This window comes from Hyalella azteca, unplaced genomic scaffold, assembly GCF_000764305.2.
Source record: "Hyalella azteca isolate HAZT.00-mixed unplaced genomic scaffold, Hazt_2.0.2 contig9419, whole genome shotgun sequence".
NCBI classification, from domain to species: Eukaryota; Metazoa; Arthropoda; class Malacostraca; order Amphipoda; family Hyalellidae; genus Hyalella; species Hyalella azteca.
The window spans coordinates 44,939-62,188 of NW_025939491.1; the positions used below are offsets into that span (position 1 = coordinate 44,939).

General features: G+C 39.3%; 1 protein-coding gene across 1 annotated transcript; it reads left to right on the forward strand.

The window, feature by feature from the left end:
• Nucleotides 1-11,458: 11,458 nt before the first annotated feature.
• Nucleotides 11,459-16,733, forward strand: LOC108683399 (FYVE and coiled-coil domain-containing protein 1). Its single transcript, XM_018172712.2, has 7 exons — nt 11,459-11,705; nt 11,983-12,255; nt 12,720-12,836; nt 13,260-13,412; nt 13,650-14,369; nt 14,815-15,983; nt 16,300-16,733. The coding sequence occupies exons 1-6, from the start codon at nt 11,574-11,576 to the stop codon at nt 15,364-15,366; spliced, it is 1,947 nt and encodes a 648-aa protein (XP_018028201.1). The 5' UTR covers nt 11,459-11,573; the 3' UTR covers nt 15,367-15,983; nt 16,300-16,733.
• Nucleotides 16,734-17,250: the final 517 nt, after the last annotated feature.

Sequence of the window (17,250 nt, forward strand, 5' to 3'; positions counted from 1 at the left end):
AAATTTCACCAGTATTCAGTAAATTTAATGCAGATCTTTGAAGTCTGGTGTGTGACATATCCCAATTCACCAGTGGAAGGGAGTAAAGGAGACTTAGAAGGACTTAAAATATAAAGTTATGTCAGCTTAAAAAGGTTATAAAAATAAGACAAAGGAATCAGGAATTCTGTTTTCCATCAGATAGAATTAAAAAAAATTGGGTCATCATTACATTCATGCTACTTATAATTGCCAAAATAATATCCTTAACCCACCATACATTTGACAGGTTCTAACATAACTCAATTTCTGGAATTGAATATTAACAAGGAATTTAAAATCAAAGATGGCACAGAAATGAACCAAACATCCTTATCTTTATAAAGGAAAATGTTTTAGAGTCCAGCTCCTTTGTAAGCAAAAGTAAAAGAAAAATCAACATAAAATAACACAGCAAGACTGGCATACTTGTTTACAATCTCAAGAGCATAAGAGTTAAGTGTTGCATTTAAGCTAGGCTTCTGTTAGAAAGTAAGGTTTCAAAAGGATTCTAAAAATTTATTTATAAGTCAGAAAGACCAGCTGTGAAAACTAAAATTCTGAAGTTATTTTCAGAGACTAGGACACCGCACTGCTTGGAATGATTTCGAACAGCTGACTGAGCAGATGCACAAGTAGATTTCCTGTTCAATGACTTCTTTCTTCATGCACAGCAAGTGCCAGGATGCAGAGTGCAAACTTGAAGAAAGTGGTGCCAAGATAAGCTTTTTATGCCTAAAATGTGGCAAGCAGTATTCAGAACGAATCACTGCATTGCCAGCGCCTATCATTATTTGGCCATCACCAAAGTGGTAAATAGGGCAGAAGCCAGAAGAGCATAAGACAAAAATGCCCATGAATCTGACTGATTTCACCAGTTCCTATGGCCTTTTTCCAATTTAATTAGTAAATAGGAAGACAAACATCCTATTTTCACCTGCAATTTAAAAAAATGATCTTTCTCAATTTTTTTCAAAAAATTGACACAAACAAAAATGTCTTACATTTTGGTTTTACATATTTGTACCAAGTTTCAAAGTGATCCATCAGTAAATAACCAAAATAAGATTTCCAATTTCCTATGGAAATTACTAATTTCTTGTGGAAATTTTATTTTGTTCATTTACAAAAAGATCTCTTTGAAACTTGGTATACATATGTAAAATTAAAATCTACCACTTTTTTTTTCATGTCAATTAAAAAAAAAAGAAAGAAAACATGAAATTTTCAGAAACCAGTAAAAAAGAGGGTACTGTAAAAATCTATATCCTCCTAGGATTTTCAAGCTACAACATTGAGTGAGATACATATCATTTGATGTGTAAAGACCATGTCTATCAATTGGTCATGTTATTTTCCAAATTCTAATTTTTGTGGGTGAGGGTCATTTTGTGTATAAATTTTTTGAAAATTTTTTGATTTCCCATTTCCTTTTTTCAAATATTTTCAAAACTATAATGAAATTGAAAAATGCTACAACCAATCTCTAGATCTTTTAATAGCAAATCGAAGGGTATATTTCTCATTGCTATAGCTCAAAAACTCTAGGAAGAGATAGCCTCATAGGTTTGCAGCAACAATAAGTGTGAATGTTCAGTAGAGTGTGACAAAGTCCCAAGCACCTCAAAATGGGCATTCAAGGTGGCAAGGATACAAGACTAGATGTTACTGGAGCTGAAATTCAGTCAAGGATGGTGGGAACAACTACATGAGCACCATCCCACATGAGAGCAGCTGGGTAACTAAAGAGCAGCATCTTCAGACATTCTATTTATGTGCCTGGCCAGTAATTTCTGCTTATCTTAAATGTGAAATAACTCCACCACCCCTAACCCTTTTGCGATCTGTCGTGAATGCATAAATCACCATACAGAGAAGATTTTTGTACCATTGGATAGGTCAGAATGTCAACTTAAAGATGAGCATAAAAACAGGAAAATCAAAATTTGCACTTTTTGACCCAGAAAATCCGGCAGTAAAGGGTTAAATGTTTGCCTGATATTCCAAATTGGAGTAACCCTGCTTGTTATGATTACTTGCATGATGCATCTGTCACTCACAGCAAATTTAATAGAGGTACATCTGACCAAATCAATGCTCCATGCAGAATGCAGATCAGCAAATCAATCATACTGCATATTGCAAAAATGCAATCCATCTGTGCCAATCATCTCAACTGGGCCAATGGCCATAAAGTTGCCACACCCACTGTCCCACAACCCACTTGGCCACTTTGATCGAAAGTACAATTGTAATCCATCAACATTTGCATGGTGAATGTGTTGGCAAGATCTTCTGAAAACATAAATTTTGCAGCTGGTGCATCATCAAAGATCTTAAATTATTTATTGACTTTATTTCTACACCCTGGAAAGTGGAGCATCTGCTCTGTAAATCCAATAAATGCTGTCAATTTTAAACAATCATATAAGTTTTTTTTAACTTCAATAGTGTAAGATGAGGAAAATGGCATTTTTTACCTGCAATTTTTAAGAATCACTATTCACTCATGAGGAGTAATCATGAGTTTTGAAGTCATGCTGTTCTTTATTGTGTCTTTCACGCTCGTTGGGGGGGAGGCTCAGGTGGTGGGTGGGGGGCAGGCACTGGAAGAGGGGGGAGGTGGGCAAAGGCAGGGAGGGTGGCCAGGAATGCCACTGCTTCCACAGGGCTGTCCCACAATGAGGAGACACTGAGGGACATGGGGAAGGCAGAGCAGACAAAGAGGTGCTGGACTGACTGAAGGGGATCCCCACACTCCGGGCAGGTGGTGCTGGGGGAGCACCCGATCATAGTGGAGTAGGATGCAAGGGAGCTGCAGTATCCCAAGTGGAGCTAGGATAGCGCCAAGCGGTAGGGGCGTGGGAGTGAGGCCTCCACCGATGCAATTGGCGGTGGAGGAGCAATGAGGACGGCGTTTATAGCTTCAGTTGGGAGGCAATATCCATGCAGAGAGACTGCTTGGCCTCTCCGTATGCCCTGGCAGGTAAGATACCATTTGCCAAAAGTGGTGAGACAAGATGGCCGAACCTCGACTGTATGGAGGTTTTCATAGGGCGGTCCCTGAGAGGGGCAGAAACCACGCAAAATGAGGCATGGGAGGGCTGGAGGGTGCTGGCAAGGAACTGGGCATAAGCAAGGTCCAGGTGCGCGGACAAAGGGAGGACGCCGGTCTCCTGGGGCAGATGGGAGATTGGGGCCATTTTGAGGCAGCCGGTGGCTAATCTCAAAGCAGTGTTTGCCTGTTTGGTGTTGTTTGCAGACTGGCAATTGCTGTGCGTAAGGCGACAGGGTACCAGATGGAGGCCGCATAGTTGAGGATTGGGCCAGTGATGGCTTGATAGGTGGCAATTATGTCCTCCTTGGAGAAGCCCCAGTTGGTACCCCATGCCAGCAAGAGCTTTTAAGATGCGGAGAGAACCATTGCTTAATTGCTTTTGTGGCAATGGCTCTTGCATGAGGGGAGAAAGTGAAGTGTGTATCCCAGGTGACACCAGGGATTTTGGGGGTTTTATCCAGGGGGATGATGCCATTGCAGATAGTGGCAGATGGGTGGTATTGGGATTGGTGTGTACCTGGGGTCCTGGGGTGAAGAGCATGACCGAGGACTTGCCAGGAGTCTCACTCTCTTCCCTTTCCCCCCTCCCTGCCCGGATCACTACCGGACAGAGGTTCCCGTTCCTCCATTTTTTTCAATAGTCATCAGTCATCACTCATGCCATGTTACTATCATTTTTACCTGTAATTCTCAGAAAAATCTATCCAATATCCAATAGTATTCCAGATTGGAAAGTGAAGAAAAATCAATTATGATTTTTCTAAATCAATTTGTGATTTTTTAATACATGAACCTTAATTTAATTCTATTTTCTTTTGCAAATTGGCAAGAGAAAAGTTCATCTACTTAATCAAGCATAAAATTTCATCATCAACAATTATTCAACATCAACCATTATTCACTGACCTGTCTGAGTCTGACCACTTTCATACCAATTCTAATTCTGTATGTAAAATTTTCAGTCATATAAATGTGGAAAAAATGTAGAAAATGCAATTAATTCTTGAATCAATATTTATATAAGTTGGGTAATTAAACGCTTAATTACATTGCATTGTGTGGAAATTTGGATTTTGGAATGAAGTAGGCTAAGTAGGTACTAGGTAGGCTTAACTGAAATCAGTCAGAGAATCGAATGGGAGTGGCAACTTGGGCCTTGGCAAGCAATTAGGTAGCCAACTAGACCTATGACATGAAAAATGACATATCACTGTAATCTGTAAATTTTTGGAAACTCAATGCCAAGAGGACACAAATTTTACAAGACATTGTCAATGTACACTTGAGCAATAATATTGTACAATGTACACTTGCGCAATACACAATAGCATATTATTATACAGATGCAAAGACAGTCACACAGTAGTAGCGCAATATTCTCTCAGTATTTGAAAACAAACCCCAGGATTTGTTCGAAACCTTATCGCAAAATATTCGACCTTAGATTTTATAAATATTCTAATGTAGTAGGAATTAAAAAGAGATCAAAACTGTCGAATTGAATTTATTCGATTTATTAAGCGTACTAGTACAATGAAATTATCTGAAAATAACGAATTTCGTTAGGGATGAAATAAAACTACCGGTCCCTCTTTTCTGGGACTCGGACGCATGTGACGTCATAGGAGAAGAATTTTTGGCTCCCTCCTGTATAAATTTCTTGAATAATATAAACATTTTGAAGACCTATGACTGAATTTTAGTAAAAATCTTTTCACTGTCTTAGTGTTTCAAAATTATTATATTGTTCAAAAATATTGTTAACATCTTTAATTCTGAATCATTACGTTATCCTACCTCTTATACCTAGCTAGGCTAGTAATAGGCTACTAGCCTACTAGGTAGTAGGTAGGCTAGGTACCGTAGCTATACTGTCGTACTCGACTCGTACAAAATAAAATTAACGAAATTTTAAAATTGACCCTTGCATTTTTATCATACTTTCTTGTATTTTAATAAGTTCGTGAACACTGTACCTACCTATTCTACTGCCTATGATACACGAGTCGCCAGTAGCCACTAATGACTAAGCAAACAGGGAGTGCTACTGCTGCCATAGCCGAAAAATTTTACTCTTAAATTAGCCCAAGAGCCAATGCCAACCCTCTACATGCAATGATGCAATAGAAATAGTCAGCCTAATACATATGCAGCTGTTCTTACTTGCCTCATCTTGCCAGTCGCCACACCAGCTTGATTAACAAGCAATGCCTCAGCCCACAAGGCTTGGCACAAGCTGATAGGTACTCCAAACGGATTATGCCCAATTGCTCCTACACCAATGATTTAAGCCCATACCATCACTTCTTACAAATGCCGTAAGCCACAGGGTCCGCAGACCGCACCAGACTGCCGTAAATGGGAACGGCCCCGCACTGGACTGTCTCCTCTCCTTACCCACTTTGCAGGCGTAAGCCCAGCCCTGATGTTCACCAGCATCTTCTTCCTCCCCACTTACCCCCTTCTCTCCACCTTTCCGCAACGGGTTTTCTCGCTGACTAAGGTTAGGTTAGGTAATGATCTATAACAGATTGATAATTTACTATCTTGCAAACTATTCTTTCCAGTTAAGATATGATTGAAACATGAGATTATGAGAAAGAATGGGAAACTGGGATAGCTAGAATGTGAATATTCTTCTGCAAGCTGGTACCAAAAGGAAAGGAGGGAGAGCAGGGGGTAAGCGTGGAGGTTTAGCCTCCAGAAGAACGGACAGGCAGGGGAATAGCAGCAATAGCCTTTAGAAGAACAGACAGGCTGGAGAGGTATAGAGATAGCAGTGTACTGATAGCTCTGTGGCGGCAGTGGCGCAGGGCGCTCTTTATCAAAAGTGGTGAAGGGGCTAGTCTGCATGGAATAGAAATATTTTGGGGTTTAGCGTGTGGATTATGACCATTATTTTGGCAGCTTGCAGCTCATTGGCTTACTGGTTTACATCCATGAAGGGATTTAGTCCCTGTGGCAGCTTGGCTTTCAGCAAGTAATCTTGTTGGCTAATTTGCTCTGCAGCATGTTCGCACGTCGCGCATGGGGTGAAGTATGAAAATTATGATGGTATTGGGCAATGCTGGGCTATTTCAGTTGTCCAAGCAAATTTACTAGTGAGGAAGCGATGATAGGAGATTTTTACTAGTGAGGAAGCGATGATAGGAGACGTTAGACATCAGGCACCACTGGGCAAGAGTCATCATCAGTCCCTGCTGTTTGAGGTTAAATGTTACACAGATCAGAAGAAGAGCAGTGTTAAGCGTTGGAATTTTGCAAGGGGAGACTATGAGGCGCTTCGGAGGGCGTCTGGAATTAAAAACCTGGAACGCAGGATTAAGGACATGAATGTATGTGAGGCATGGAGTGCAGTGAAGAGTGGGGTCTTGGAGGCTATGGAGCAGTGCATACCCAAGTTGGGGACAGGGCATGCAAAGAAAAAAGTGCCTTGGATTCAAGACANAACTGGAAAAGAATACGAACACCAGAGGTCACCATTACAAACTGGAGAAGCAGCGTTGCAATACGAGTCTTCGTCAAAGGTTTTTCACCCAGCGTGTGGTGGAGAGGTGGAACAGACTGCCGGCACAGGTGGTGGAGGCTCCCAGCGTCGATGCCTTCAAGAACAGACTGGATAGTGTTATGCGGGACCTTGTCTACAGTGTAGACGAGCTTCCCACCTTTATTAGAGCTGATCAAAGGATCAGCAGTCAGTATGGACCAAGAAACGAGTACCAGGCACAACAGAATCGGCAACAGGCTGTGGAAGCCTAACATCTGATGCCGAGATTGCTATGCTATGCTATGCTATGCTAAATATAGTTAGGGTCAGTTTGTCACCACTCATGGAGTCACGGTGACGGCGACCTCACCAACAATTTCTCTTCCCCTTCTTTCTTTTCATCTTACTGACTTAGGTACACTTAACACAAACTTTCACACAACTCTGGTCTCTGCTTTGATTGTCACTGTTACCTGGCCTTCCTTTTCTCTCCTAAAAACAACAAACATGTGATGCATGACTGTGACAGATGGCCGTTGACCTGTTGCAAAGGCCTGACTCAGGAATGCTATTTTTCAGAATCACCACGCCCAAATCCATACAATAATGGGTGCAAAATTGTTGCCATCTACAACAAGGCACTGGAATTTGACCTGAGTTGTGTTGTGGACTTGTGGCAATGATGTGATCTTCAAAGCCAACCAGACACCAGTGATTTTATTTAAGTGACTCAAAATCCTGCTTACCTATATCTTACTTAGGAACACGCAAGTGATGCAATGTCAATGGCCAATACATGACACCCCATCTCCACTTATGCTGCAATAGTGTCTAAAATTTACTTGCTGGCTAGTTGCTGCTTTTACAAATTTACAGAAGGGCCTAATGGCCTTAAGCCCTTAACTCTGTCTCCCTCTGCTGGGTGAAGAGCCTTACTGCCTTAGGAGTGAGAGGCAATGAGATTGCTGACTGGGTTGCTCCCCCGGTTGCAAACCTTTCACACAGTGCAAAACGCATGCATGGTGCCATGATGGTGGCATTCTAAAGTCTAAATGCCTTTTAAATTACCACGTATCTATGCATGGTGGAATTCTAGAAATTGGTTGATCATTTAGAATTTAGATCCACCAGCACCAGGATCCCTGTTGCACTTTTATCCTACTCATCGGCTCATGTGATGATGTGACCACTGACCGGGAGTGCGCTGCCAGCCTGCCACTGCTAGCGGGACAAGCACGCTGCCACTGCTAGCGGGACAAGTACGCTGCCACTGCTTGCGGCTGCTGCCAGCCTGCTTGTTTTGGAGCGCTGGATGGTGGCCCTCCTGCTACTATTGGAGTGGACTCATCCTTACACCGTTACAGTAACCTATGTAATTGAGGAGCAGAGAGCCAAAAATAGGAGTGCCTGTGCTCCATTAGCAGCATGATGGCTGCATGCTCCAATGTGAGTGGGCTGGCAGCAGCAGTAGTGTGATCGTCCTGCTCCCCCCTTGCTCCTCAAGTGAGTACCATCAAACAGGGTGATAAGAAGGGACAGTTTTGAGCGTTTTTCATTAATAACTTCTCACCATGAAACATTCCATATACATGTTTGGGCTCATTTTATAGCTCTTTGCGAGGGCTATTGTATGGCATCTTCAAAAAAATTTTATATGCTATTTGTAAGGTGCCAGATGCAAAATAAAAGCATCCTGAATTACCCCTGGGAATGGGGTAATCCGGGACACTTGAAATAAGACTCAATTTTGAAATGTTTGAAGCATGCAGAGTGTACTCATTCATTACTGACAGTAATCTGAAGTCTTCCTTTCCCTTTGTAGATGATGTATGTGCAGAATAAATGACATTTTATGGGATTTTTACTTGTCTTTCCTCTATTGGTATGATATTACCATATCCATTAACATGCCATTGAGCATCTACAACAACCTTGTCTACTGCAAGTTTCATATCAAGATTATCAGCAGCTGTATACCTAGCACTTTTCTCTGTTTTCTGTATCTGTCAGCTCACAGGAAGGCTTGTAATTTCACACCATTTGAATACGGTTAAGTGAATTCACTATAACAAAAAAAATTGTAAAAACATACCTATCTATAACAGAAAGGAATATTCCAGTGACAACCATAATATATTTTGGAGGAATAAATCATAGTTTAGGTTAATTACTTTTCAGTCTATGTTACCCAGTGCACAATTATATCTATGACATTCTATGCACAATTTTGTGATGACCGATGATGCATTAATTTTTTATTGAGTGAAATTTTTTCACTGAGGGAGGCGAAAATAATCAAAATTTTTGTTGTTAATTGATTTTTTCATTAACTGGAGCTTTTACTAATCAAGGTTCTACTGTAAATGCATTTTTAGAGGTGTCTTTTATTACCCTGGGGGCCGGGGGGTGTCTCTTATTACCTGTCATGCGGAACTGGCCACCATTTATTAATGGAATGAGATATGCGAATTCTGTCATCACGTTTTTAAGCCAACATCTGTGTGCAACTTTTATGTAAGTAAAATTTTTTGATACGGCAAATATTTTTTTGCTACAGACCTTAGCAGAGGTATGTTTCCAAAATCTCATTTTTCACATTTTTTTCAGGGATTTTTTAGAACTTAGAAGTAGTAAATGTACAATTTCTCAGCTTACTTTATGTTTCATAGATAACAAAAAATGTTTAACTTTACATATGCCACTATTTTTTGTTTTGTAATATTTTGATTACCGTAGTTTAGCTGCTACAACATTTCTACAAAATGTGGGACAACTGTCCCAATTTACCCCGCCCGTCCCTAATTACCTCATTTGATGGTAGCACTGGAGCGCTCCCGCCATGCTGGTGGATCTAAATGATCAACAATTTCCTAGAAATCCACCATGAACAAGGAAGAACAAGAAGAACACCACAAGGTTGAACAAGAAGATCTGTTGGCACTGCCAACAGATCTTCTTGTTCAACCTTGTGCTTTGTCAGCTTTGAGGAGTTAATGCACCAATTGACACAATTCTTCCTAACCCAATGAAGGAACACTGGGCAGACAGATTGCAGTGACTACTTCTGACTAAGTTTTGAAAACTCTATTGATTACATCATTTTCAAATATTACATTGACTACAGCTACCACATTTGGAGAATACAGTGTGTGGTGGCCCATCTGCAACATTGGAGTCCCTTGGAACCTGAACTCAGCCTTAGGAGCTAAGTTCCTTGCAGCACAAAGCCCTGTAGTATTTTCTTGCCTATCAAAATTTTTTTTGCAGTCTGGCATGACAAATCTATTGTGATTTATGAATGTAAATATATAAGAAACTTGTATATTGCCAGAATATCTACCTTTTAACTGGATTATCTAAAGACACAAACAGCCTTTGGCTTTGGGACCTACTTCAAGTGTGTGGTTACACTCAAATTGTATTGCCCCAGAGCATATTGGGAGCAACAACCAAGTCTAGCAGATCTCTGAGTCTGCTGCATTGCTTTCTCTTCCTGACAGAGATCAGGCTGGTGGGTGCATTTGTTCCCACAAGCCTTAGCCCCAACAAAAAAAAAAAAAAAATATGCTGTCCAGTAGTGTCCATCAAGCCTACTCAACCTTAATTTGGAATCTTGTCTAATTCTTTGTCTGAACAAACAGTCTGGTGACTTGGTCACAAATTTAAAATCAAGCAATATGCCTCTTCATTTGGTGCACTGCTCATATTACCTGTATTGTTGTCTGCCTACCATATTGTTTAGTATCCATCATGGCTTCACCTACATTATTTGTAATGTGCCATATCCTTCTCAATCAATTTACCATATTGATATGTCAATTAATCAATTTACCAATGTGTGCCATCATTGGCATAAAAACAGTCTAGATACATTGGATCATTTGGATGACACTGGAGCATTGAGTGCCATTCACTACAGAGTCTACACAGTCTACAGCCAAACATTCCTCAGCTTCTTTCTTCCAATTGGTGAATCTTGCTTCCAGTTTCCAAGCTAGATTTGAATTTTTCTGCTTACGAATGAAATCTTCCAGCTCCAAAGTGACCAGATTTTGAAACATATGAAATATAAGCACTGAACATGCAGTTTTATTAATAATTAGATAAAAGAAAATTCGTCTAATGGCAATTACTCAGTTCTGAAAATGTTGGTTGTGGCTTGGAAGTTAGAAGCTAGATATATTCCAAGCCAGTTTCCAAGTTATGGCTTTTGTGTCATGATTTACAGTCAGGCAGAGAGGCAAATCTTAACATATCTACAAATGTCATACCATTAACACCATTATCCTAGGCCCTATGAAATTTGAACAACAAATATAGTTCAAAATTTGTCATGTATGTTATTTGAAATATTACAATATCTATAAGTAAGTTTTCTTTCCATTTAACCTAATCCCAATCTGAAATTTTGAGCGAAATTGAAAAAAAATTGCAAATAAAAAAAACTATCATTTTATAAGGGAATTTTTGAAATTGCAGGCAAAAAATGTTGTTTTTCTCATTTCTTAGAAAAGAAATTAGCAATGGGTCAAACCCAAAACAGGCCAAACCTTATTTCTTTCTCATCAGTGAAGGTAAAATAACCCTTATTTCCAATAAAATATTGTAAATATTAAACTGCTTGTATCATTTGTTTGCATAAATTACAAGTTAATTGCAAAGCATAAAGGAATGAGAAATGAATAAAAAAAATTTAACTAAGTAAATTGGAAGTATTGAAATACTTCTTATTTGAAAGGCCAGATCACTTATGTTTGGTATTGAGCTTCTGTATAATTTAAAAAAAGTGAATGTGTTCCTTGTACCCTAGTCTAAAAGTGCTGGCAAATAAATTAATTATTTAGTAGGTATTGCTGGTAACCCAACAATAATTAAGTTGATAATTAACGCACACAGTGATTAATTTTTCAGCTGCAAAACAAGTTTTTTTTTGCACTACTCTAAAATTCTCACCTATATCCTTGAGACATTTTTTAGTTGTGTTTTTCAATTGAACATGAAAGCTTATGAATGATGTCTTGCCTTTCATCCGATCAAATTTTGCTGGCATTAAAGGGCTGTTCTGTACCTTCCAACTGCTTTACTTGCTTTTCTCATCTGCATCATCAACCTTGGATTCATCCACCCTGCAAAGCCAGCCATGTAAGTTACTTCCTCACTTACTTGTTTCTTTGCTAATTCTTTTTTGTGTTAAATCTGCAAGAATATGGTTCTAAGTTCAAAAGTGTGCTTTTTATACTATTTTATTCTGAAATACCTAGATATTCACAGATTTCTCTTATTCTTATCATTTCAAACAACTCAATCTTCAGCCCCTCTTTGCCATGGATAAGGTCTCTTTGAAATACCAGTCCAAACTTTAGCTCTAAAATGTCTTAATCATTGAAATATTTTGACTAAAGTTGATTTTTGTTTTCAGAAATTGCCCTCGAGAAAGTATCATTATCCTGTGAAAAAATTCAAGTATTATACTAAAGCCACCAGCACCCACAGTCGCCAGAAGAGACATGCTGGTCAAGGAGATCCTAAAAATCTTGGTGTCAGTGCTACAACAGAGTCCACTCCTTCTGGTGCTGCTCAAGGCCCATCTACTACTGCACTGTCACCACAGAGCTCAGAAATTACTTCAAGTGGAATTTCCATCTATGCTGACTCATTTCTCAAAAATAAAAATAAGACCCTGAAGAAAAAGGTTACCACATTTTTCTTAATGAATCATAATTAACAAGAATTGTTTAAAATTATGGGGTAAACTAGAAAAAATGTATTCCCTCATTTGTTTATTTATTCCCACCCTAATATTTACTGCCTCAATAGTAATTTTCAGAGTACGTATAATTTGTCATGGATTTCACATAGGTAACTAATGTCATGTAGCTTTTATTTCTCTAATTTGCACCTTAATTTCATAAAAGACTTATCAGAAGCCTCAGAATTTCTCAGAGGTCTTTGGGGCAGATCCAAAATCTAAATGACCAATAAAGGTTATTATGACTTATAAGCTGCAGGGAGTTTCTGTGCAATGCCCATAATTTCCATTGAGAAAACCACAAAATTTCAACCAAGTGTGGATTTTTATGAGGATACTTGTGTTGCAATTCATTTCATTAGTATAAATTTTGCTTACATCAAATTATATATACTTGTATGCATCAGGTATTCCGCTTGCGCCGTCAACTGGTTGAGTTACAGCAGCATCACAGCTTGGTTGACCTGGACAAGCTAGAATCATTGGCTCGTGATCACAAAGATGTCTTGGTCAAGTTTATCAAGGTATAATGCTGATAATTTTGCAATTATGTTAATGGATGTGCAGGTCATTTCCATTTTTTAGAAATTTGCATGCTAGCTATTAAAGTGAAATTTTATGTTAGCTGTAGTGTTGATTCACGTGAAAATTGTTATATCATGGACTTAATCTTAATGAAATGAATTTATTTTGCTATTTTCTTCACTCTAATGTTGCAGCCTGCTTGTGATATTGTTTATGAAATGTATGAATAAAAAAGACTTGGATGCATATAACAAAAAATTCAAACAGAATTCCAGTGAAATTTTTTTCAGCATTTTAAAATACATATAATTACTAACGTAAAAACCAGTTGAATCGATTATTGATAAATTTGGCGCATTGCTGTACTCATGTGTGAAGTGTTGTGATTTGCATCAAATGCTAAATAAATGGCTTTTTTTAAGCTTGAAGAAGAGAAGAAAAGGCTGGAGAAGACAATTGAATCTATGAAGGCAAAAGACCAATTGCAGTCTCATCCTCATCACGTTGAAATCGAGAAAAATGCTGTGATTTCAAGTGATACTAAGTTAAAACATCTCGCGGAACAGAATAATCAGGTTAGTAATACACTTGTTTTGATCAGTAGTTAATTCTTCCATTTACTCAGTACTTCTCCAAATTTTACTATTGTTGTACTATTGCCTCCATCACATTTTAGTATCGACACTGTATAATCGAATGGTGATCATGTATCATTTTTCTACTAACTGCATTGTCATCCTCCAATCAATACCTAATTGTGTATTTGAAATTGTTCAATTAAGCATGTATTTACTATATTTTTGCGCGCACAGACACAGAGGGGAACAACTTCAGTGCCATCGGAACGAGCGTCGTCAAAGGTAGACAGCACAGGAGTTCAGTGTAATTTGCTGGACGTGGATGAGCTCCGTGCGGTGTGGTCTGACGAGAAAGAAGCATCTGAGCAGCGTCTGCTGGAGCACTACCATTGGAAGTTAACCGAAGTTCAACAAATCTATGGTGATGTCGTACAAAAATACTCTGAGGAGTGCAAGCAACTTATGAAGAGCCATGAAGCTGAAAAATTTTCATTGATGGAGCAACTGTCCGCCCTTAGAACAGAGCTTGACGCGGCCACTAGAGTTATTCCCTCAAGCTTGGATGGTAGAAATGACGTTACCGGGGAGCTGCAAGGCCGTGCAGAGAGCAGTGGCGCTGAGGCTAATCTCACTGTTGATCATTTACGATCTCTCCTGGAAAAATGGGCCCTGACAATTTCAGACCAGACAAGAGATACTGAAATGAAATTGCTTCATCGCTCTATTGAAGATTCGCTCACGAAAATGTTGGATGCATTGCAGCAACAGAACAACATTGCTGTTGAATGCAGGGAACTCGGTACCTTATGTGAACACCTCAAGGAGGAAAATAAAAATCTTCATTTGAAATATGAAGAAGAAATGCATTCCAAATCAGAGCTACAAGAAAAGCTCATCGTGAGTGAGAAAAAACTGAGCGAAATTGAAAAAGAATGTTTGCAGCATCGTATGAAGGTGAGAAACGTGTCCCTACAAGGTCAGATCTATATTATATGAAGGAATAGCTGTAATAGGTAATATTTCATCAATGCATTGATTTATATATTTTCTTATGTAGAGCTACCATACATGAAAAAAATATAACTCAGTACTCACTGCAGTGAGTGACAGAGAGCGCATTTTCTCGTCGACGAAAACGTGAAGTCACGGACAGACAGTCAGACGGACGGACAGACGGACATGGCGAGCACAATAGTGCATTTTTTTCATAAATGAGGAAATGCGCTAACAGGGAGAATTCACACTCCTTCATAAATGAGTCACTTATTATTTATATATTTTATACCTAATGTTTTGGAATGCATGTATAAATGTGAGAAATCCGTATTATTTGTTATATGAAATCCTGCCACAATGAATGGCATTGAATCATTTTTTTCTTACATAATTGTCCTGCTAGGCTGAGGAGCTAGAATCTCGCCTGGAGCGCGATGTCTCGTCTAAGGACGTCGCACTCAAGAAGCTCACGAGCGACGCTGACAGCTTGCGTGCCCAGCTCTCACGCTCGCAGTCCGAGCTCAAGTCTGTTACAAGCGCGAGGCTCAAGCTCGAGACAGCACTGAGTGAACGAGTGCGCGCGCTGTCAGCTCTCAACCAGCAGCTTGAAGAGCGCATCACTGAGAACTGCTCACTTAACACTAAACTGGAAGAGCGGTCTGCTCAGCTCGCTAGAGCTGAAGCCAGTTTAGCAGAGACGCAAACAAAACTTAACTCGATTCTGTCTGAAAACAGAAGTAAGCTTTTGGAGCTGCAAGACAACGTCCGCTCCATCACTGCCGCGAAGGAAAGTGAAGAGCGCGCCTATCAATCTCAGATCCGCCAACTAAAAGTGGAAGTTGACCAGATGAAAGTCAGAAATGAGACGTTCCAGAGACAGTTGGCCGCGATCACATCAACCTATAACCACATGTTTGGTGCTGCCACTGATGCATCCGATAACAATTCTACATGAACTGGAATCTTCAGTACCTAGCCTGATAATTTTCACAAATGCTTTTTTAATCAAGTTGTCTTGAAGTGGTATTTTACTGCTTCTCGGTGTGAATTGTGTTTCTTGCAGACATCTTTCCATACAATCATTATATTGGTTTGAATGTGGCCTCACGAGGCCCCCATCACAAATACTGTGCATGTTGCTGCACCAGTGTGACCAGTATAACTTTACGCCAGGATTATGTCACTGTAGTTTTGCTGTTGGTCGAACTCGCGTGTTTTTCAGAAATTCCGTGTGTACGGTATTGTTACTTGTGGTGTAGGTAGTTAGGTAGATTGAATAACTCATAAGCAACTCGGCTAATGAATTCACTAGTGATCGCGTGATCGAAATACTAAGGCTCATGCAGCCATACGGTAGCTTATTTCAATTTGACCTTTAATTGACGCAGATTAACCCAGAATTAACGTTGCTCTTCAGGTGCTTCTCCGGTGGTCCCAATAAAACCTTCTACTGACGGACCAGCTGATTGTATGGTCATTATGTTATTCGTGATTAATGTGTGTCGTCTTTACAACGAAGCGTTCATTACGCCTTCTATCGATCTCAGAGTTAGTATTCAAATAGTTTAACAGGTCTTTTCAAGGAATTTAAAAGCAAAGAAAACGCCAAGAAAATTCACCATATCGATATTGAAAACGTAGCAGAGTCCAGCTCCATCATCAGTTCGACTAAACTAAAAATGAATAAAATCACTTTAAAAGTCAAAATTCAAAGACAGACATAAAACCTAAACAGGACCTAACATTAGTTTAGTCGAACTGATGATGGAGCTGGACTCCGAAACGTTTTCAATATCGATATGGTGAATTTTCTTGGCGTTTTCTTTGCTTTTAAATTCCTTGTGAACTTGCGATATAAGCAGACTAATGATGTAAGTACTTATATAAGGTCTTTTCAATTCTAGTCAATTCGTTTTAAATAACAGTAAGCAAATAGATTCTCGTTTATTTTTGAAAGGTACCGTATATTGCCTGAAGTATTCTGGCGGCCGTACCTTGCGTAGGAGTCGGGAAGTAATATACATTACGTACAAGATAGATATTACTTGAACTTATTCGTATGAAATTCAAGACTGGTTGCATTTTAGCTCGTGGGACCACAGGTGTGATGTTGTTTTACTGAGTAATGCCTGTTTATAGTTTATTTTTATTGTCACACTTCAGTGTTTATACAACGTAATAATTCATAGTATCTCATCTTTTTGCCACATCTACTCACTTTTTCATGTGCTCAATTGTGTTTTTAGGAATAGAGTGTGCCTTACATAACTGCACTGCCTGTGATAGATCTGCTGATGACTTGACTCGAAAAAATTCATTTCATGCCGACTATCATTGCCCATCTTCTCTGCATGCCGTTCGAGTAGCTGGTGCGGATTTTTATTGGGGACGTCAGTGCTAGAGGTAGAGGTCTAATTTCAGCATAGAATTTCGAAAATGGCGTAAGGTCATCGTTGAATTTCAGAAATGGATTCAGAATCATGCTGATCCCCTTATCGGTTCAATAAAAAGTTTAGAGAAAAATCGAAGTGGAGACTGTGTTCTGATGAATCAATCTAAACTGACTTTAATTAGAGAAATTTTGCACGGTAAGGCGATAGACGATGAAGACGTGGAAAGTCGGCAAGTAGTGGAAGAATGCCTCGGCGTGGTGCCATACCCTGGTATCCCTTTCACTTTCTGAAGAGGACGAGCTCAATGATTGTTGGCAACTATTAAATAATGTACACAATACGTTCGGTAGATCCTTTCAAACAAGTTCACGCTGCTGTGCTGGCAATATAGTAAATGTTGAAGTTGAAGAATTTTCCTTTTAGCCAGCTGCTATTAAAATCATGAA

Coding starts and splice junctions, on each gene's coding strand:
- LOC108683399 (XM_018172712.2), top strand. CDS start 11,574: ATGATGTCTTGCCTTTCATCCGATCAAATTTTGCTGGCATTAAAGGGC. Junction 11,706..11,982: donor CACCCTGCAAAGCCAGCCAT/GTAAGTTACTTC, acceptor TTTTGTTTTCAG/AAATTGCCCTCGAGAAAGTA. Junction 12,837..13,259: donor TCTTGGTCAAGTTTATCAAG/GTATAATGCTGA, acceptor GCTTTTTTTAAG/CTTGAAGAAGAGAAGAAAAG.